The 22,415-nt window shown below is 44.1% G+C and overlaps 1 protein-coding gene across 1 annotated transcript; it reads right to left on the bottom strand.

Moving 5' to 3' along the window:
* Positions 1-923: 923 nt before the first annotated feature.
* On the bottom strand, positions 924-22,378 carry LOC122541296 (zinc-binding protein A33-like). Its single transcript, XM_043677919.1, has 6 exons — positions 21,907-22,378; positions 13,374-13,469; positions 13,059-13,292; positions 8,985-9,007; positions 8,735-8,892; positions 924-2,045 (listed from the first exon to the last, which is right to left on the bottom strand). Exons 1-6 carry the CDS (start codon positions 22,345-22,347, stop codon positions 1,513-1,515), a joined length of 1,485 nt encoding a protein of 494 aa, XP_043533854.1. The 5' UTR covers positions 22,348-22,378; the 3' UTR covers positions 924-1,512.
* Positions 22,379-22,415: the final 37 nt, after the last annotated feature.

Below are 22,415 nucleotides of genomic sequence, written 5' to 3'. Positions count from 1 at the left end.
CTTGCTGAGTCTAGGACTATTTAACGTGAAATGTGGCACAAGGTGTCATATATTAGTGTGAACTTCACAAATTCTTCAGGTCTGGCTGTGGCACTGCCTTTTCTGGAGTCTTGATTGATGCTGCGCAGCCTGTATATTTTGATCCATTTTAACCAAGTCCAGAAATATTTTAACAGTTAAATGCTATTAAGATTGTGGTGGGTCTGAAGTCACATACCAGATTGAGCAAAGACCACAGAATTCCACTCCTCCCTCCAACCCCAATTAAAGCATTTGTGAATGAGAAACAAAAATAGCAACAAAATTAGGTGTTTTTTTTAACATCAGTCTGGGAATCCCCTAGTCAGCAACCCCAATGCAATACTTCATATTTAAATTCCCCAACTGCCAGAGTGGGATAGAATCGGAGATTCATACAAGAGGCTGACAAGAAATTTCAGTCAAAAACCATGATTTTATAAAGAAAAGTTATTTCCTGTGCAGTACGATAAAACTTTAGCAGTAAGCCACATCTACAACTCTTGCACAATCAGAATTGTGTTTTCAATAGATAGATTTCTGATTTGTAATATTCTCTTCTCAAAAAATATTGGTTTATCCCCAAGAAAAATCTTTGCACTTGCTCATACTAACGAAGGCCCCCTGATCATCTTGTATTCCCAGATTACAGTGATGTAGATCTTTACTTTATCATAGAATCATAAAATCTCAAGAGTGGAAACAGGTCATTTAGCCCAACAAGTCCACACCAAACCTCCAAAGAGTAACCCACACAGATACATTCCCCTACCCTATTACTCTACAGTTATCTCTGACTAATGCACCTAGCTTACACATCCCTGAACACTACGGGCAATTTAGCATGGCCAATTCACCTAACTTACATATCTTTGGATTGTGGGAGGATATCAGAGCACACAGAGGAAACCCACACAGACACGGGGAGAACGTGCAAACTCCATACCAACAGTCACCCGAAGCTGGAATCGAACCTGTGTCTCTGCACTCTAAGACAGCATTACTAACCACTGAGCCACATGCCAATTGGTAATTTATATGATTACCAATGTCTGCCTGTGTGTAAAAGATGCAGTTTCCTCACACTGACTGTCATTACTTCACCTCGTTACACAGAGGCCAGATTCACAAAGTAGCAGAGGTTCTGCCAGGGGAATGACCAGGACTGAGTTGGGAAGTTCTGACCAGGGAGTTCCCTAGGTTGGGAAGCTGATGTGAGGAGCCAGGAAGTGAAATTGGAACAACTTCATGCTACACAGTAACACACACTCCAGTCAGTGAGTACACTTCACACTCCAGTCAGTGAGTACACTTCAAATGGTCAGGACAAAAAACGCTTTCCAATGCAGGCTCTCATCCCCCACTATTTTCATCAAATTCCTTTTTCCTGGCGCTGTTCCTAGATGTGCCTCAGTAGTTACTTGTAATATGTGGAATATTCACCTAGCAGTGGTCACATTCTCCCCAGAATTTGAGACAATCTGTAAGTTACATCTACAGTTCTAAATGACGCAATTTAAGAGGAGCATTATCGCTTGTTCCAGGATAGAATACAGGAAAGAGTTTTTCGGTGAACATGTCAGTGAAAGTATAGAGAAGGGACATATCTTCAGCATTGTAAAAGGTCACCTGTCCTCCCTCATAGTCCAGGTAAACACCAATCATCCTGGGATTCACATTCGGAGTCAGTTGGGCAAATGGACGATCGTTAGTTCTATATTCATTGCCACAGGTAAGCCACACGGTCCAGTAACCGTATTCTGGCCCGAGGTGGAAGCTGCCCTTCCTACTGGATGTCTCTTCAGCCACACCCAGTGTCCACTCAGTCTTATCCTCCACTTCCACCTCCCAGTAGTGTTTGCCTGATGTGAATCCCTGTGATCCCATGACAAATGGAATGGTGCCGAATCTCTCCGGATTGTTAGGAAGCATGAATGTGTTGTTTCCGGCTCTCACGCTTGTCAGGTCTTTTGACAGGATGAGGTTACGATGTACGGTGTTTGGATCCAGGGTCAGTGAGGCTGGAACTGGCAAAATAAAATAAACATTATGTTCAATATTTTACTGAGGAACATGGACACAAATTAATATTCATAATTTCGGAATCAGAAAGTCTTACAGAGTAGATACAGTACACAGTAATGTTAGGACGTTTGTATTACGCCACAAGAGCCCCGACACAAAGCCAAACGTTTTTTCCTTAATCAACATGTTCAGATGCGACACACCTCTGAAGTGGGTGTGACCTTGAACCCACACCTCCTGACTCAGAAGCAGGGACACTGCCACTGTGTGACAGAAGCCCCTTTACGGAGCAAGGCTTTCGTGCAAACTTCTCTCCACCAATTTTGAAGCTGTCCTGGTTTCCCCTTAAAGGGATCTGCACAGGGTTCTCGTGGCACTGTCTCCTATCTCTGAGCCAGAAGGTCCAGGTTCAAGCACCACCTGCTGCCCAAGTGTGTCACAACATCACTGAACAGGCTGATCACAAATACGTACTAACAGATTCGTTTTTAATTAAATGGCCCGTATTTCTTATGTTGTCACAGGCCAGACACAAACACATTCTCCGCACATTTTGTTCAATCTCATTGTTGTGTACGTTGAACATATCAGCTGCTGTCCTTGACATCAAGGATATCTGACACTACCTGCAGTGAAAGGGTCAGTAACTTGTGAGAGATGAATGGTGAATGAAAATTCTTCCATCTTTGGGATGTCTCGAGAGACTGCTCATCTCTTACATGGCTAGGACTTAACCAAAGTCCAACCAGGAAATTTATATTGCAGTAGAAAGTGAACATATCCTAAGGTGAAAGATGATTTGCAATGATCCATGTGCTTTCAGTAAGTTTTCTTCTTTCTCTACCTCCCACTGTATCAAAGCGCAGTCCTGAACTCTGCTGTTGGAATTCACAGGAGCCTGCTTTGTATTTGGCCTTATTGCCTTGGAAGACGTGGGAGTTTTGATCCTGGTGCAGTTGGGCCTAGAGAGCAGAGGCCTGCTGACAGCCTCCTGTTCGATGCAGGCCCAACCTCCTCCTGCTGCAGACTTTGAGATGACAGGCAAGGGGCTGGGGAAGAGCTTTTGGGTTATCTTGTTAGCACGACGCTATCGCCCTGAGATGAAGGGCACTCGGTGTAAGTTACCTCTGTCTCTCTTGCCTTGCCATTGATCTAGGAACAGCAATGGAGTTCGGGTCTCTGCACATTACCAGCCAACACTGGGTGCACTGGACCTTGGTCGCCACGGCGATTACCCGGTTGTCCGCAGAGACAGAATGACACACACCTGCCAGTGCCAGCACAGTGCTGATAATGCTAAGGAATTCTACACCCTTAGAACAAGCTGACAGAGTGCCTCTCTCACAAACCTGCCTGTTGTTCATCTGCCTGGTCATTCAAAATTAGGAAATGGGTTCAGTTTCTGTTTGGCCTGGCCTCCAGCTGTGCTCGGAGTCAGATATATGGGCCATTTGTCCCTGGACCAACAGCAGAAATGGATTGGTGATGTACTCACCAGATTGTGTTCCCAAGTGTACTCTAGAAGGAGAACCCACTGAAGTGAAAATCCCTGTGTTGCTGGACAGTGCAGTGGAAGGTCAGAGAAACATAAGAACAGGGGAGTTGGCCATTCAGCCCATTGAGATTGCTTCCCCCATTCAACACAATTATAACTGATCGAGCACTTCAAAATCTTTTAACCACATAATCCCCATAATCCCTTACACCATTGGTAATCAAAACTTTATCAACCACAATTTAAATATACCATTTATACATTCCATCAATTAAAAATATAGCCTTCTAGCGTACCAAATTCCAAAGGTTCATAACTCTCTGGGTGTAGAGATTTCTCCTCATCCCAGTCCTAAATGGCATTCCCCTTATTGTTAAATAGTGTCCCCTGGTTCTAGACAATCCAACCAAGGGAAACAGTTTAACCTGACTATTGCTTTATGGATTCTCCAGGTTTTAATCAGATCACCTCTCGCTCTTCACAACTCTAGAGAACACAGGCCCAATATGCCTGGACACATCATGGAATTATGTTGTTGGCAAAAGACTAGAATCTGTGATTAAGGAGAGGGTTACAGATTGAAAACTTTTAATGGATCGGTAAAACCAGCATGGACCTCTGAAAGGACTGTCATGCTTCATGGATCTAATCAAATGTTTTGAAGAGGCAAAGTAATGGATAGGAAATGTCAATGGGTGCTCTTTATATCAACTTCCAAAAGGCATTCTATAAAAGAACTCACAAACAAAAATTGAAGCTCATGGTATTGATGACAAATTGGCAGAGCACAAGATGCAGAGAGTCAGGACAAAGGTGAAGGAATCTAAGTTAGGAATTATGACAAGTGCTGTCCTTGAAGGGGCCTCAATTATGTACCATCTTCATTCCCAACTTTGATAAAGCAATAGAAAATCATAATTCCAATCTTGCTGATAATACAAAGCTGGGTAGCACTTTGAGCAATGCAGATGAAAGAGTAAAGCGATAAAAGATACTGACAGACCGAGTGGACAGAACTCTGACAATCAGATGCCAATGTTGGAGACTAGGAGATAATTCACTTTTGGCATAAAATGATAGAACAGGGTACTTCCTAAGTGTTTAAGAGCTGGAGGTGTAACGTTATTTGAAGATCCAGATGTCAGGGATTATTAAAATGTCATGAGCAGGTGGGGAAATTCATTAAAAGAGTGATGGAATGTCAGGCTTTATATCGAGAAGACGAGAAAGCAAGGGAGAACAAGTTATGCTTCAGCGATACAAAACATTCATCATAGCAGATTAAAAACAAGGTACTGTGGGTGATTGAAATCTGAAATAAAAACAGAGAGGGCTGCAGAAGCTCAGCAGCTCAGGCAGTATCTTCTTTAGACTTTCAAAGCAGCGTCTTCACAGACCCGGAAGTCTGTTCCCCTGCCCACAGATGCTGCCAGACCTGCTGAGTTTCCCTAGACACACTACACCCAGAGCTCTGCAGGCAATCTGAGCCCTGGCTGGAGCATAGTGTAGATTCACCAGAATGGATACCTGGACTGCAACTGGTAATAATAGGAAGCGAGATTAGAAAACCTGTGGTTCTTTGTCCATTGGTTTGGGTCAAGGAGGGATTTGATCCAGTTTTCCAAGCAGTTTCTGATTATTTTGTGGCCTTGGGAAACAAATTGGATGAGGACCTGAAGCTAAACAATAAAATTAGCGTGATTACTGCAAACGGTGGTGGCCACGTCCATCTGAATCAAAGAACCCCTAGAGTACAGAAGCAGGCTATTCAGCCCATCGAGTCCACACCTACTCTTGCAGAGCACCAGCTTGTACTCAATGGATCAGATTGCCTCGTTCTGTGTTGTAACTGTTCGGTACTGGGAGGCCGGGTGCAGTGAATAGGGAGAAACTACGATATCAAATGTTATTATTGTCAGCTGGATTCTCAGACACGATCGTCAAAGTATAAAAGTTGCTTAAACCGGACAGTAACCTTTCCCTGACGTACATTCAAATAGCTGCCAATTTGTGTCTCTATGCAGCCTCATTCCATTTCATGGAGGTACAGGGTCCAGGAAGATCACAACGCAGACAGTAAACCCTCGAGAAATGTGAAAGTTAATATTTCCTATGCTTTAACAAAGCCTTGAGACAAGTAGGTGTAGGTTAGCTCACCAAGCTGGTGGGTGGGCATACAGACGTTTCGTCACCACAGAACATAGAGCATAACAGCGCAATACAGGCCCTTCGGCCCTCAATATTGCGCCGACCTGTGGAACCAATCTTTCCTATATTATTCCATTCTCGCCCATATTCCTATCCAATGACCATTGAAATGCCCTTAAAGTTGATGAGTCTACTACTGTTGCAGTCAGTGCTTTCCATGCCCCTATTACTCTCTGAGTAAAGAACCTACCTCTGACATCCGTCCACTATCAATTTAAAGCTATGTCCCCTCGCACTAGCCATCGCCGTCTGAGGAAAAAGGCTCTCATTGTCCGCCCTATCTAACCCTCTGATCATCTTATATGTCACAATGAAGTCACCTCTCAAACTTCTTCTAACGAAAACAGCCTCAAGTCCCTCAGCCTTTCCTCAGAAACCTTCCCTCTATACCAGGCAACATTCCAGTAAATCTCCTCTGAACCCTTTCCAAAGCTTCCACATCCTTCCTATAATGCGGTGACCAGAACTGTACGCAATACTCTAAGTGCGGCCGCACCAGAGTTTTGTACACCTGCAGCATGACATCACGGCCCCGAAACTCAATCTCTCTACCAATAAAAGCTAACACACCATATGCCTTCTTAACATCCCCATCAACCTCGGTGGCAACTTTCAGGGATCTATGTACCTGGACACAGATCTCTCTGCTCAACTGCACTGCCAAGAATCTTCCCATTAGCCCAGTACTCTGTATTCCTGTTACTCCTTCCAAAGTGAATCACCTCACATTTTTCCACATTAAACTCCATTTGCCACCTCACAGCCCAGCCTGCAGCTTATCTATATCTCTCTATAACCTGCAACATCCTTTGTCACTATCCACCAATCCACTGACCTTAGTGTCATCCACAAATTTATCAAACGCCTTACTGAAATCCAGATACACCACATCAAACGCTTTACCCTCATCCACCTGTTTAGTCACCATCTCAAAGACCTCAATAAGGTTTGTGAGGCACGACCTACCCTTCACAAACCATGTTGACGATCCCTAATCAACTTATTCCTCTCTAGATGATTATAAATCCTATCTCTTACAATCCTTTCCAACACTGTACCCATAACCGAAGTAAGGCTCGCTGGTCTATAATTTCCAGCGTTGTCTCTACTCCCCTTCTTGAACAAGGGCGCAACATTTGCTATCCTCCCAGTCTTCTGGCACTATTCCTGTAGACAATGACTGCATAAAAATCAAAGCCAAAGGCTCGGCAGTCTCCTCCCTGGCCTCCCAGAGAATCCCAGGATAAATCCCATCCGGCCCAGGGGACTTATCTATTTTTCCAGAATTGCTAACACCTCCATTTATGCACCGCAATCCCAACTAATTCAAAGTTTGTGAGAAGATTTGTAGCTCAGGTGCTCATTGTTGTGGTTCTGTTCGCCGAGCTGGGAATTTGTGTTGCAGACGTTTCGTCCCCTGTCTAGGTGACATCCTCAGTGCTCGGGAGCCTCATGTGAAGCGTGAAGTGAAGTGGTCAAACCACTACAAATGCCAGAGGAAAGATCACAGAAGCGCTTCACAGGAGGCTCCCAAGCACTGAGGATGTCACCTAGACAGGGGACGAAACGTCTGCAACACAAATTCCCAGCTCGGCAAACAGAACCACAACAATCCCATCTAGTATTGTAGCTTGTATCTCAGTATTCTACTTGACCACATTGTCTTTTTCCCATTTGAATACGGATGAAAAGCTTTCATTTCATGCTTCCCCTATCTCCTCGGCCTCGACGCACAACTTCCCACCACTATGCTTGATTGCCCTAATCTTACTCTAGTCATCCTTTTATTCCTGATACAGCTGTAGAAAGCCTTAGGGTTCTCCTTGATCCTGCCAATGACGTCTCATGTCCCCTCCTGGCTCTTCTTAGCTCTCTCTTTAGGTCTTTCCTGGCTAACTTGTAACTCTCAAGTGCCCTAACTGAGCCTTCATGTCTCATCCTAACATAGGCCTTTGACAAGAGCTTCAACTTGCTCAGTAAACCACGGCTCCCTCACTCGACAACTGCCTCCCTGCCTGACCAGTATATATTTATTAAGGATGCTCAGTAGCTAGGCCTTGAATAAGCTCCACATTTCAAATGCTAGGTAACATCATCAGTGCCACTTCCAAGTAGCGTTGCTGTTCTACTCAACTTAATATTTCTATGCCCCGGTCTGTTAAGGTGATTAGACAAGCTAACCAACAACCTGAACTACAAATGTTCACAAGAACATTGAATTTCAGACATTTGTCGCAATGATTGAAAACCAGACTTTGCACTCAGTCACATCTAACCATGAAATAGGCCCCAAACCATTCCTACCCTCCTGTTAGAGCTTTCAGGAGTGAAATTAGGAAATACTTTCACACAAATGGTACGTGTGTTGGAAGTTTGAAATTCATTTCTGCGAAAAGCAGGCTTATTCCTCATTTTAAAATTGAGGCTGGCAATTTATGTTTAACCTTAAGGGATACAGGGAGATGGGACAAGCATGTAGCGAGATGCAAGGTTAGCCACAATCATTGTGAATGGCTGAACAGGCTTGAGGTGAAACAGGCTTCCTCCTGTTGTTGGCCTCAGGATTCTGAGGTCAGACAGGAACATAATCCACCAGGGCTTCCAAGTCTGATCACTGTCCAGTCAGTCACAGAGGAAAGTGCGAGTGTCTAATTATCAAGTAAGATAGTTCTGAGGAGGGGTCACTCAACCCGAAACACTAACTGATTTCTCTCCAAAGGTGCTGCCAGAACTCCTGAGCTTTTCCAGTAATTTCTATTTTTGTTTCTGATTTACAGCCTCTGTAGTACTTGCAGTTTTTATCCAGCAAGGTGGTTCCATGACTCCTGCATGCCTGGGTCACATAAAAAATAGTCTCTCTTGAGTGAGATCATAAAGACTGCTGCCCCCTGCTGTTCTGAACTTAGTCACAGGCAGCAGTTACAGGAGAGTGGAGAAGAGAAGAGCCAGCTTTCCAAAGGGAGGATGCAATACTGTGGGGTTTCTTACCTGGAGAGATAATCTGTTTCATCTCCTTCCACACGGTGTAAAGCAACGGACCTTGGAATTCTATGTACTTCCCTCTTGGAAATGTCAGTATTTCTTCATCTTCACTGCACTGTGAATCATCCTCTTCATCATCTCCTTCCTCCCCTTCCTCCAAGTACCTGTTAAAATGGAACTGACATAGTCACTTGCTGCTAAATAAAAACTGGGATCACAGAGTAAAACCATGTGTGGGTTTGGATTGGATACTTGCCTTTCTCTCAGTCTTTTCAGTTCCTGCAGAACAGAGAAATAGATACACGTTATTATACTTGTGATGCTGTTCAGAATGGGTTTTATACAAAGATGGTGATCTTAGATAAACGTAATAGCCCCTTTTATCCCGCTTGATTCCTTGTTTAAGATTGGTCCTACTCCCCTGAATTCCTCAAGTCTGTTCTGTTGTTGCTGCCTGGACCTTATGTACATTTCCCTTTTCCTCTTGGTTAGGGGTCAAACTCACTGTGTAACCGTACAGAGTCAGTGTTTATTAAGCAGGGTAAGGGTCACTCACTGTGTAACCGTACAGAGTCAGTGTTTATTCAGCAGGGTAAGGGTCACTCACTGTGTAACCGTACACAGTTAGTGTTTATTCAGCAGTGTAAGGGTCACTCACTGTGTAACCGTACAAAGTCAGTGTTTATTCAGCAGTGTAAGGGTCACTCACTGTGTAACCGTACAGAGTCAGTGTTTATTCAGCAGGGTAAGGGTCACTCACTGTGTAACCGTACAGAGTCAGTGTTTATTCAGCAGGGTAAGGGTCACTCACTGTGTAACCGTACAGAGTCAGTGTTTATTCAGCAGGGTAAGGGTCACTCACTGTGTAACCGTACAGAGTCAGTGTTTATTCAGCAGGGTAAGGGTCACTCACTGTGTAACCGTACAGAGTCAGTGTTTATTCAGCAGGGTAAGGGTCACTCGCTGTGTTACTGTACAGAGTCAGGGTTTATTCAGCAGGGTAATGGTCACTCGCTGTGTAACCGTACAGAATCAGTGTTTATTCGACAGGGTAAGGGTTACTCACTGTGTAACCGTACAGAGTCAGTGTTTATTCAGCAGGGTAAGGGTCACTCACTGTGTAACCGTACAGAGTCAGTGTTTATTCAGCAGGGTAAGGGTCACTCACTGTGTAACCGTACAGAGTCAGTGTTTATTCAGCAGGGTAAGGGTCACTGTGTATCCGTACAGAGTCAGTGTTTATTCAGCAGGGTAAGGGTCACTCACTGTGTAACCGTACAGAGTCAGTGTTTATTCAGCAGGGTAAGGGTCACTCACTGTGTAACCGTACAGAGTCAGTGTTTATTCAGCAGGGTAAGGGTCACTCACTGTGTAACCGTACAGAGTCAGTGTTTATTCAGCAGGGTAAGGGTCACTCACTGTGTAACCGTACAGAGTCAGTGTTTATTCAGCAGGGTCAGGGTCACTCACTGTGTAACCGTACAGAGTCAGGGTTTATTGAGCAGGGTAAGGGTCACTCGCTGTGTAACCGTACAGAGATAGTGTTTATTCAGCAGGGTAAGGGTCACTCACTGTGTAACCGGACACAGTCAGTGTTTATTCAGCAGGGTAAGGGTCACTCACTGTGTAACCGTACAGAGTCAGTGTTTATTCAGCAGGGTAAGGGTCACTCACTGTGTAGAGGTAGAGGAAATTTTCACAGATTCCAGGAATGCAATACCACGTCTGTCACCATGTACCAGCTCAGCACCCCCACCCTGTAATAGACCCACTCAACAGGACCTCCATTGCTGATGGGTCACGGATCAGATCCATGTATTTCAGGTTGCTATTTATTCAGTGACTCAGAGGCTGCCTCGGGGCTGTGCAGCACTGAACTGCTAGCAATGATGTTACACCTTCTTCAGCAACACGAGAGGAGGTTACACCTTTCTGTGTTTGTGTCTCGTTTCCTCTGATCTCCCCCCTCCCCCTCCCCTACCCCCACTGCCGTTACCATTACCATCTTCTGCTTCGAAAGATTTTCAATTGCTGTGTCAAATCCCAATGATATCGATACAGGCCACCTCTTCCTGCCAACTGCTTCTCCGCAGTTGTACTGCAGCCAGGTGTTGACAGTGCAACAGAATCTCCTCAATCCTCACTGTGAAATGGGGATGGGGGAGGAAGCTGTTTGAAGGAAAGTCCACGTTTGATATGTGGGAGGCTTTCAAAGATAGGTTGAAGATAGTGCAGGATAGGCATGTCCCTTTGAAAACCAGGGATAGGAAAGGCAAGATTTGTGAACCGTGGAGAAACTGTGTGACTAACCAAGAGGAAAAAGGGAAGTGCACATAAGCAACAACAGGCAGCAACAACAGAACAGACTTTGGAGGAATTCAGGGGAGTAGGACCAATCTTAAACAAGGAATCAAGCGGGATAAAAGGGGCCATGAAATAACTTTAGTGAGCAGAATTAAGGAGAATCCCAAAGTCTTTTATTCATATATAAGAAGCAAGAGGGTTTGGTCCACTAAAAGATAAGGAAGGAAGACTGCCGAACCTGAGAATGGGTGAGATTCTCAATGATTACTTTGCATCAGTATTCACTGAGGAGAGGGACATGATGAATGTTGAGATTTGAGATAGAAGTTTGTTTACTCTGGATCACGTTGACACAAGGAGGTAGGATGTGTTGGGTAGGCTAGAGGATATTTGGGTGGACAGATCCCCAGGACTGGATGGGATCTATCCCAAGTTGCTGAGGGAGGTGAGAGAGGAAATAGCTGGGGCCCTGACAGATATCTTTGTATCATCCTTGATAACAGGTGAGGTGCCGGAGGACTGGAAAGTTGCTAATGTTATCCCCCTGTTCAAGGAGGGTAGTGAGGATATTCCAGTTAACTACAGACCAGTGAGCCTGGTGTCAGTGGTGGGAAAGTTGCTGGAGAAGGTACTGAGGGATAGGATCTATTTATATTTGCAAGAGAATGGGCTTATCGGTGTTAGGCGACATGGTTTTGTGCGGGGAAAATCATGCCTTACCAACTTAACAGAGCTCTTTGAGGAAGTGATCAAGTTGATAGATGAAGGAAAGGCTGCAGATGTCATATACATGGACTTGAGTAAGGCGTTTGATAAGGATCACAATGACAAACTAATGGAGAAAGTGAAGTCACATGGTGTGCAGGGTGTTCTAGCTAGGTGGATAAAGAACTGGTTGAGTACTGGACACCTGGAGAAGCTGAAGGGAGTTTCTCCAAATGGAGAAAGGTGACCAGTGATGTTCCACAGGGGTCAGTGCTGGGGTCACTGTTATTTGTGATATACATAAACGATCTGGAAGAGGGCAGAGTTGGTCTGATCAGTAAGTTTGCAGATGACACGAAGCAGAAAGCATAGGGGACTGTCAAAGAATATAGATAGACTTGCGAGTTGGGCGGAGAAGTGGCAGGTGGAGTTCAATCTGGGCAAATGTGAGGTGACGCATTTTGGGAAGTCTAATTCGAGAGCCAACTATACTGTAAACAGAAGAGTCTTGGGAAAAGTTGAAGAGCAGAGAGATCTGGGAGTTCAGGTCCATTGTACCCTGAAGGTGGCTGTAAAGGTTGATAAAGTGGTCAAGAAGGCATATGGTATGCTTGTCTTCATCAGACGGATTATTGAGTATGAGTTGGCAGGTCACATTAAAATTGTACAAGACTTTGGTTCAGCTGCATTTAGATTATGGTGTACAGTCCTGGTCACCACATTACCAAAAGGATGTGAACACTTTGGAGAGAGTGCAGAGAAGGTTTGCGAGGATGTTGCCTGGTATGGAAGGTGCTAGCTATGAAGAGAGGCTGAGTAGGTGAGGATTGTTTACATTAGAACAAAGAAGATTGAGGGGGGACCTGACTGAGGTCTATAAGATCATGATGGGTTCAGACAGGGTGGAGAGAGATAAGCTTTTTCTCAGGGTGAAGGATTCAGGAATGAGAGGTCACGCTGTCAAGGTGAGAGGAGAAAAGTTTAAGAGGGATACATGTGGAAAGTACTTCACACAGAGGGTGGTGGGCATTTGGAACACGCTGCCAGCAGAGGTGGTTGAGGCAGATATGGTAGGTTCATTTAAGATGCGTCTGGACCGATGCATGGGTAGGTGGGGAGCAGAGGGATACAGATGCTTAGGAATTGGGCGACAGGTTTAGACAGTGGATTTGGATCAACACAGGCTTGGAGGGCCGAACGGCCTGTTCCTGAGCTGTACATTTTCTTTGTTCTTTGCTGATATCTAGTTGTCCTCATTGTGGGGTTTGAGCTTCATTATGAAGCATTGCTTACAGCTTGGGGATTGGTTATTAAGGGTCACCTTGAGAAAAGCGATTCCGTCTTGCTGCTCAATGTCTAGACGAAGGCTCCCCATCTGCTCATCAAGTGACACAACTTCCTCTTCAATTTCTTTCAGATTTTCCTCCATCAGTCGCAGATCTTTCTCCTTTTGTCTCCTCAGCCTTTCCAATAAACGTTTCTCTTTCGTATCAATATATTGACGGATGTTAGCAAACTGGGTGGAGATCTCTTGTTCCAGCGACCCAGAGAGTTCCTAAGATAGTGAGAGAGAGCATTGGAACAGCAGGTTGCTAAAGGCTCATTGTCTTTAAGGGGAAACAAAAATCATACTCACATCCAGTTCAGAAATCTTCCCCTCCTGCTGTCGCTTTAATTCACTCTTATGTTTCTGTTTATCCTCCATGGAATCCAAGGATGCTTTCAGCTGGTCCTATAAATGGAATCAGATCTCACCATAATCCATTGCAATGTCGGTCATTATATGACAAAATGTGAGGGCAGCCGTGAGGAGCATGTTACTCATTACATTTATGGGAAAGTTCTCTTTATAAAAAGGCAGAATGAAAAATCTTCCATGATTTGAATAGGTTCAAACTAATAACCGGTTGACCAGTAACTATTACATAAAACAGATTAATGGATTGGATAGGTCAGACATAATTATTTATAACTAACTATGTGCTGGTCTTGGGTGTTAAATGGGGATTCTTGAGCCTCTAAATTGGGCATAGACTCAACCTTTAGCAACAAACACAGAGAATTTCGCAGAAACTCTGCAGATCTGACTCTTCTGCAAAACTGAAAAGGGGTTAGAATATTTTTTAATACATTTGACAGAGGCGGAGGAGAAGCGAGGGGAATAAAGGGCATGGGGACCCAGTGCAAATGACACAAGTGTTAATTATTCATTCACAAGACGAGTGCATTGCTGACAAGGTCAGGGGTCTGTTAAGAGACAACCACATTGCTGTGGGTCTGGAATCACATGTAGGCCAGGCCAGGTAAGGATGGCAGTTTCCTTCCCTTAAGGACATTAGTGAACAGATAGGTTTTTTCCAACAATGGATTCATGTTTGTCATTGGATCTTATTTCCAGATTTTTATTAAATTCACAATCTTTTTAATCAGTCATGGCAGGATTCAAACCCAGGTCCCCCGAACATGACCTGCATTGCTGGATTCACAGTCCAGCGATATTACCACCAGGCCATCGCCTCCCTGATAACGATTGCGGTGAAAGAGAAAAGAGATGTCAAATTGGTGTAATTTCAGGTGTGAAAGGGAAGCAACAGCAAACCAAGACAGAAACAAAACAGGGCTATTTGTTATGGGGTTCAGGGGAATGGTGGGAGAGAAAAATGAAAGAGAAATGGATAACAGAAACTGTGAGTGATGTCAAAAGTTATTGAATTCACATTTGAAACCTAAAGGGTGCAAATTGTTTAATCTGAAAATAAGGTGTTGTTCCTTGAGCTTGTGCTGAACAAATCTTAGTCAAGATTATAAAATCATGTTATATTCCAAGACGTTGTTTCCTTCAGTCAAGGACACAAGAGCAGATCTCCAGTTTGAAAAACACCCTTCCACTTCTGCTGTCTGTCTTCTATGACAATCCTGTTCCGTATCCATCTTACCAGCTCACCGCAGATCCCCTGTAACTTCACCTTTTGTATCAGCCTGCCGTGAGAGACCTTGTCAAAGGCCTTGCAAAAGTCCATGTTGACAACATCCACTGCCCTCCTCAATCATCTTGGTCACTTCCTCAGAGATCTCAGTCACATTTGTGAGCCATGACCTCGCCCACACAACGTCTACACTAATAAGTCCACATTTCTGTAAATGTGAGTAAATCCTATCCCTCGGAATGTTTATTTACCCACCACCTGATGTAAGACTCACTAGACTGTAATTTCCGTGATTATTTCTGTTGCCCTTCTTAAACAAAGGAACAAAATTGATTGTTCTCCAACCCTCTGGGACCTTGCCTGTGACTAAAGAGGATACAAAGTTTTCGTACAGGTCCCCAACAATTTCCTCCCTCACTTCCCTCGGCATTCTGGGACAGATCCCTCAGGTTGTCTACCTTCATGTTTTTCAAAACATCCAATACCTCCTCCTTTGTTTATATTGACATGCCCTAGAATATCAACATACCCCTCTCTAGACTCACTATCCAGCACACCCTTCTCTTTGTAATTACCGATACAAAGTATTTGTGAAGGACCTCACCAACTTCCTCAGGCTCCACTCTTTTAGCCCTCCTAACTCCTTGTTTAAATTCTTTCCTGCTTCCTTTATATTCCTAGAGTGCTCTGGCTGACTTCATATTTCTAAATCTTACATACGCCTCCTTTTTTTGAGGAAGCTCACAATTTCTGTCATCATCCAGGGTTCCCAAATCTTGCCATCCTTATTCTTCATTTTTAAAGGAACGTGCTGGTCCTGAACTCTAATCAACTGGCCTTTTCAAGATACCCACATGCCAGATGTGGTCTTACCCTCAAACAGCCTCCCTCAAGCTACATTCCCCAATTCCTGGCTAATATTTCTATAGTTAGCCTTCCCCCAATTCAGTACTTTTACCCGAGAATTACCTTGTCCTTATTCATATGTAACTTAAAACTTACAGAATTATGGTCACTGATCACAAATGCTCCTCCACTGAAACTTCAATCATTTGGCCAGGTTCATCCCCCAGTATCAAGTCTAGTGTGGCCCCTTCCCGAGTTGGATTGTTGACATATTGCTTCAATAAACCCTCCTGAATGGACCGAAAGAACAACACCCTCCAGTCATCCAAGCCCCTGGGAATGAGGCAATCCCCAGTCAAAATAGGCAAAAACCCTGTTGGTTTTACATTTTTCTCGAACCTGTCCATACATCTGTTCCTCTATCACCGACTGCCTATTGGGAAGCCTGTAGTGTAGTACCACCATAGTGATTGCACCCTTCCTATTCCTGAGCTCTACCCAGAAGGCCTCACTAGATGAACCCTCCAAGAGGTCCTCCCTCTGTACAGCTAAAATTTTCGCTCTAAACTCCCCGTCTTTTATATCCCCTCAATCTGAACATCTGAAACATCTAAATCTCGAAACATTAAGCGACCAGACTTGTCCCTCTCTCAACCAAGTCTCTGTCACAGCTAACAACATCACAGTTATATGTATTAATCTAAGCTGCCTGACCTGTCATACTCTTTGAATTAAAACTAATACACCTCAGACCTCAAGTCCTTGGATGTTCAGTAACCTCTCCCTGTCTGTTCTTCCTCTTATCCTTAGGCTGTAACTCCTCCTCATTGATTTCACTTGCTAATGCACTGCTCTAGTTCCTAAACCCCTGCCATACTCATTTAAACCCTCCTGACTGGTGCGAACTAACTAGCGCAGAATATAAAGACAGATAGTAAAAGTTTCTATAAATTTATAAAATATTTAAAGTAAATGTTGGTCTTTAGACAATGAGATGGAGCAGTTAGTTATGGGATATAATGAAATGGCTGAGGCATTGAACAGGTACTTCACATCGGTCTTCATAGTGGAGGATCCTAATATCATGCCAGTAAGTGACTTAGAGATGAAGGTAGGTGAAGACCTGGAAACAATTCCTATTACAGAAGAGGTAGTATCGGGTATGTTAATGGAGCTAAGGACAGATAGCCCTGATGCAATGCATCCCAGGGTACTAAAAGAGATGGTGGGAGAAATAGCTGGTGGACTGGCAGCAATTTTCCAACATTTGCTGGACACTGGGGCAGTCCCAGCAGATTGGAAAATAGAAAATGTGATTCCACTGTTTAAAAAGGGAGGTAGACGTAAGATGGGGAATTATAGAGCAGTGAGTTTAACCTCTGTAGTGGAGAAGATGCTCGAGTCTATTACCAAGAAAGAAATAGCAGGGCATCTCCAAAGAAATTGCCCTGTTGGGCAGACACAGCATGGGTTCATGAAGGGCAGGTCATGCTTCACATATCTTTCAGAATTCTACGAAGACATTTCAAGCAAGGTGGACAACGGGGACCCAGTGGATGTGTTGTACCTAGATTTCCAAAAGGCCTTTGACAAGGTGCCGCACAAGAGGCTGCTGCATAAGATAAGGATGCATGGTGTTAGGGGTAAAGTATTAGCATGGATAGAGGATTGGTTGACTGACAGGAAGCAAAGAGTGGGGATAAATGAGTGCCACTATGGCTGGCAATCAGTAACTAGTGATGTGCCTCAGAGATCGGTGTGGGGACCACAACTATTTACAATTCATACAAAAGATTTGGAGTTGGAGACCACGTGTATGGTGTCAAAGTTTGATGACACTAAGATGAGTGGCAGAGCTAAGTGTGCAGTGGACTGTGAAACTTTGCAGCAGAACATAGATACATTGAGTGAGTGGGCAAAGGTCTGGCAGATGGAATACAATGTTAGTAAATGTGAAGTCATACACTTTGGTTGGAGTAACAGCAAAATAGATTATTACTTGAATGGTAAAAAGTTGCAGCATGCTGCTGTGCAGAGGGACCTGGGTATCCTTGTGCATGAATCACAGAGGGTTGATCATCAGGTAAGACAAGTAATTAGAAAGGCAAATGGAATTCTGTCCTTCATTGTTAAAGGGGTTGAGTTTAAAAACAGAGAGGTAATGTTACTACAGCTGTACAGGGTGCTGGTGAGGCCACACCTGGAATACTGTGTACAGATTTGGTCTCCTTACTTGTGAAAGGATGTACTGGCACTGGAGGGGGTACAGAGGAGGTTCATGAGATTGATTCTGGAGTTGAGGGGGTTGGCTTCTGAGGAGAGACTTAGTAGACTGGGATTATATTCATTGGAGTTCCGAAGAATGGGGGGGGGGCGAAATCTTACAGAAATGTATAAAATTATGAAAGCAATTGATAAAATAGAAATAGATAGGATGTTTCCATGTAGGTGAGACGAGGACACGAGGGCATGGCCTCAAGATGAGAGGAAGCAGAATTTAGTACTGAACTGAGAAGGAACTTGTTCACGCAGAGGGTTGTTAATCTATGGAATTCCTTGCCCAGGTAAGTAGTTGACGCTATTTCAGCAATCGCTTTTAAAGCTCAGGTCGATAATTTCTAAAAAATAAAGGAATTAAGGGATATGGTAAGTGGAGCTGAGGCCATGAAAAGATCAGCCAGGATCTTATTGAATGGCGGAGCAGGCTCAAAGGGCCAGACAGCCTACTCCTGCTCCTAGTTCTTCTGTTCTTAAGTTCTGACAAACCTCCCTGCCAGTATATTGATGCCCGTCCAGTTTAGATACAAGCTGTCCCCCTTTTGTACGAGTCCAACCTGCCCTGGAAGACCTGCCAATAGCCCACACATATGAAGCCCTCCTTCCTACACCAGCTCCTTAGATACACATTTAACTGTGCTATCTTTCTATACCTAGCCTCACTGGCATATGGTACAGATAGTAATCCCAAGATGGCAACCCTAGGCACCCTGATTTTCATTTTACCTAAATCTGAACTCCCTCTGCAAGACCTCGTCGCTCCTTCTGCCTGAGTCATTTGTACCAATGCGTGCCACAATCTCTGGCTGCCCGCTCTCCCTTTTGAGAATGTCTTGTGCCCACTCACACACATCCTTGGCCCTGGCAACAAGGAGGCAACACATCGTCGTTAGCAAAATTTCAGGACTTTCCCAATGACAAATCCAGTTTCCTGATTCTCTCCTTCCTTCAACAATGGAAAGCATTCTCTTCTTTAATATATGTTGTATAGTATAAACTTCAACATATCAAACCACCCTGTGCTCTCGTCTGGAGTTGCAAAACCAGTTCAACTCCCCAGTCAAATTTTGCAATTGCCTTGTACTTTCCAAAATTCCACTGTCCAACTTCTGACCTTATCAACGTGGCTGAGAGAGATCGGTTGTGTGTTCACTTCCTATCAGTGCATAGCTATCAGTTCTGCCCTGAATGAATATAACCTTAACTCAAACTGCACCACACCACAGTAATAATGGAAACACTGAAATGAAGGAAACTTACTTACAGAGTAAACTATCCAGTCACAACAGAATCAGTCTGTAATGAGGAACTTTAAAGATACACTGCAGTTAGAGTTACCAACCCTCCTGGACTGTTGTGGAGACTCCAAGAAAGAAACAATAATCTCCAAAATTCTATAGTGCACAAACCAGGAGAGAAAAAAAAACAAGTTTTGAACACTTCAAGATGTTAGTGATAGGGAAAAGGGTTGTGTGACTGACAATCAGGTAATGTTCACTTTCCAATTGGTTGGAAAGGTTTGGATGTGGAGAATGGGAACCAATAGCTAGGAGCATGTGGGCAGTGTGTTCACAGACATGCAATTATGGCTGTTCCACAGACAACAGCAATGGCAGAAACACAGCACAGCTGACACTGAAGGAAACTAACTTGAAGCTGCATTAAGATACTAGAAATTATTACTTCCTGTTCAGGGGATGGGAGGTCATGTTGCAGCTGTGCAGGACATCGGCTAAGCCTCTTTTGGAATACTGCATTCAATTCTGGTCTCTCTGCTACAGGAAAAATGTTGTGAAACTTGAAAGGGTTCATTAAAGGTTTACAAGGATGATGCCAGGATTGAAGGGTTTGAGTTATAGGGAGAAGCTGAATAGGCTGGGGCTGTGTTCCCTGGAGAGTCAGAGGCTGAGGGGTGACCTTATAGTGGTTTATAAAATCATGAGGGGCATGGATAGGGTAAATGGACAAGGTATTTTCCTCAGGTTAGAGGAATCCAAAACTAGAGGGCATAGGTTTAATGTGAGAGAGGAAAAATTTAAAAGAGATCTGCGAGGCAACTTTTATACACAGAGGGTGGTGCATGTATGAAATGAGCTGTTAGAAGAAGTGATGGAGGTTGATGCAATTACAACATTTAAAAGGCATCTGGATGGGCATAAGAATAGGAAAGGTTCACAGGAATATGGGCCAAATGCTAGCAAATGGGACTAGATTAATTTAATATATCCAGTCGGCATGGACAAGTTGGACCGAAGGATCTGATTCTGTGCTGTACATCTCTATGACTCGAACAGCAGAACATTTGGAACATCACAATCTAATCATTTACATAAATGATTTGGATTTCAACATAAGAGGTATCATTAGTAAGTTTGCAGATGACACCAGAATTGGAGGTGTAATGGAGAGAGAAGAAGGTTACCTCAGATTACAATGGGACCGTGATCAGATGGGCCAGTAGGCTGAGGAGTGGCAGATGGAGTTGAATTTTGATAAATGTGAGGGGCTGCATTTTGGAAAAGCAAATCAGAATGGGGCTTATACACTTAATGGTAAGATCCTAGGGAATGTTGCTGAAAAAAGAAACCTTGAAGTGCAGGTTCATAGCTTCTTGAAAATAGAGTCGCAGATAGATAAGATAGTGAAGACGGCATTTGGTATGCTTTCCTTTATTGGTCAGAGCATTGAGTATAAAAGTTTGGAGGTCGTGTTGTGGTTTTACAGGACATTGGTTAGACTACTGTTGGAATATTGCGTGCAATTCTGGTCTCCTTCCTATCGGAAAGATGTTGTGAAACTTGAAAGGGTTCAGAAAAGATTTACAAGGATGTTGCCAGGGTTGGATGAATTTTGAGCTATAGGGAGAGGCTAAATAGGCTGGGGTTGCTTTCCCTGGAGCGTTGGCGGCTGAAGTTTATAAAATCATGAGGGGCATGGATAAATAGGCAGGTCTTTTCAGAACTAGAGGGCATAGGTTCAGGGTGAGAGGGAAAAGATATAAAAGGGGCCTAAGGGGCAACTTTTTCACGCAGAGGGTGGTGTGTGTATGGAATGAGCTGTCAGAGGAAATGGTGGAGGCTGGCACAATTACAGCATTTAAAAGGCATCTGGATGGGTATATGAAAAGGAAGGGTTTAGAGGGATATGTGCTGTGCTGTTCCAGCAATAAAGTTTCAACTTTGATCTCCAGCATCTGCAGACCTCACTTTCTCCCCTTAGAGGGATATGAGCCAAGTGCTGGCAAATGGACTAGATTAGGATAGGATATCTGGTTGGCATGGACGAGATGGACCGAATGGTCTGATACCGTGCTGTATATCTCTATGACTCTAATCAAGGTGAGTGCGCTTGGCTTCCTAAAAGAGCCACTCCTATTTTATGGTCTTATTCACAAATGATGAATACATTATCTCGGAGTAGCAGCTTACTGGTAATGATTTCCAGTCCTTGTCATTTGCTGACTGAGGTCCCAAGTTTAGTTACAGAACGAGTCCATATTTGTTCTAAATACCATGGTATAGGATGGATGTGAGTGCACTGGAGATACTGCAGATGATTAACAAGAAGGGCTCCAGGGATGAGAAACTTCATTCATGAGGATTGTTCGAAGAAATTGGGACTGATCTCCTTCCAGAGAAGAGGATGGAGAGGAGATTTGATTGAGGTTTTGAAAATCATGAGCGGGTTAGACAGAACAGATTGAGCTAACATCTCTAAAAGAGAACAAGAACGAGATTTAAAATGACGTTCAAGCAAAACAAGGATAATATGAGTGGAAATAAAGCTTTTCACAGAGCAAGTATAGAATACACTGCCTGAAAATGTCATGTGGGTAGGATAAACTGAGGCCTTCAAGAGGTACTGGGTGATTACTTGGAAAGAAATGGTGCACAGGCATATGGGGAAAAGGCAGGAGGTTAGGTAGCAGCAGCAATGGCCATAACCATACTGCAATTCTGATTTCTCACTGTAAGAGGTCAGCATTGGGCTGAAAGTGAACAAACAGAAGGAATGTGCAAATTTCACCAGGAACTTTAAACTGCCTTAAACACAACCCAGTAAACAATGGAAGACTGGAGCCGGGTAACTCACTCTCTCTGCCACAACCCCCCACCTTACCTTGTACTTTTGAACCGCCTGCTGTAGCGGCAGGAACCTGTGATCTGAATGGAGGGGGGTATCCACACAACTGGCACAGACCAGAATCTCATCCTCCTCACAGAACAGGATCAGCTTCTCCCCGTGTTCCTCACAGACCTGGTGTACACTCTCCCCCTGACCCTCACAGTCAGAGTGACCCTCCTGCAGCTTCAGCTCCAGTAGCCGGGCCTTCCCACAGAGACTAGCCAGCACCCTGTTACTGGTGTAGCTCCTCCGGGGGAGAACGAGCTGACATTGTGGGCAGGACACCGCCTGACGCTGCTTCCCCCAGTATTTCTGGATGCAGCATTTACAGAAGTTGTGCTCACATTGCAACCGCACCGGCTCCACAAACACAGCCAGGCAGAGGGAGCAGGTTAAATCCTCATTCAGGGATAAGATGTGTTTACTGACGGCCATCTCACCGACTGCTCCTGCTCCTGGCCCTGGCCCTGGCGCTCACTTTACCATCAGTTTCGTTTCTCCCA

The sequence above is a fragment of the Chiloscyllium plagiosum genome, chromosome 37, assembly GCF_004010195.1.
Source record: "Chiloscyllium plagiosum isolate BGI_BamShark_2017 chromosome 37, ASM401019v2, whole genome shotgun sequence".
In the NCBI taxonomy this organism is placed as follows: domain Eukaryota; kingdom Metazoa; phylum Chordata; class Chondrichthyes; order Orectolobiformes; family Hemiscylliidae; genus Chiloscyllium; species Chiloscyllium plagiosum.
This window is presented reverse-complemented; position numbering and strand designations above follow the sequence as displayed.

What these genes read in the sequence shown, in the direction of transcription:
- LOC122541296 (XM_043677919.1), bottom strand. Translation starts at nt 22,347, where the DNA reads ATGGCCGTCAGTAAACACATCTTATCCCTGAATGAGGATTTAACCTGC. An exon ending in AGGCGGTTCAAAAGTACAAG is followed by an intron (nt 13,470 to 21,906) that starts GTAAGGTGGGGG and finishes TTCCATTTATAG; the next exon opens with GACCAGCTGAAAGCATCCTT. An exon ending in GAAACAGATTATCTCTCCAG is followed by an intron (nt 2,046 to 8,734) that starts GTAAGAAACCCC and finishes TTATTTTGCCAG; the next exon opens with TTCCAGCCTCACTGACCCTG.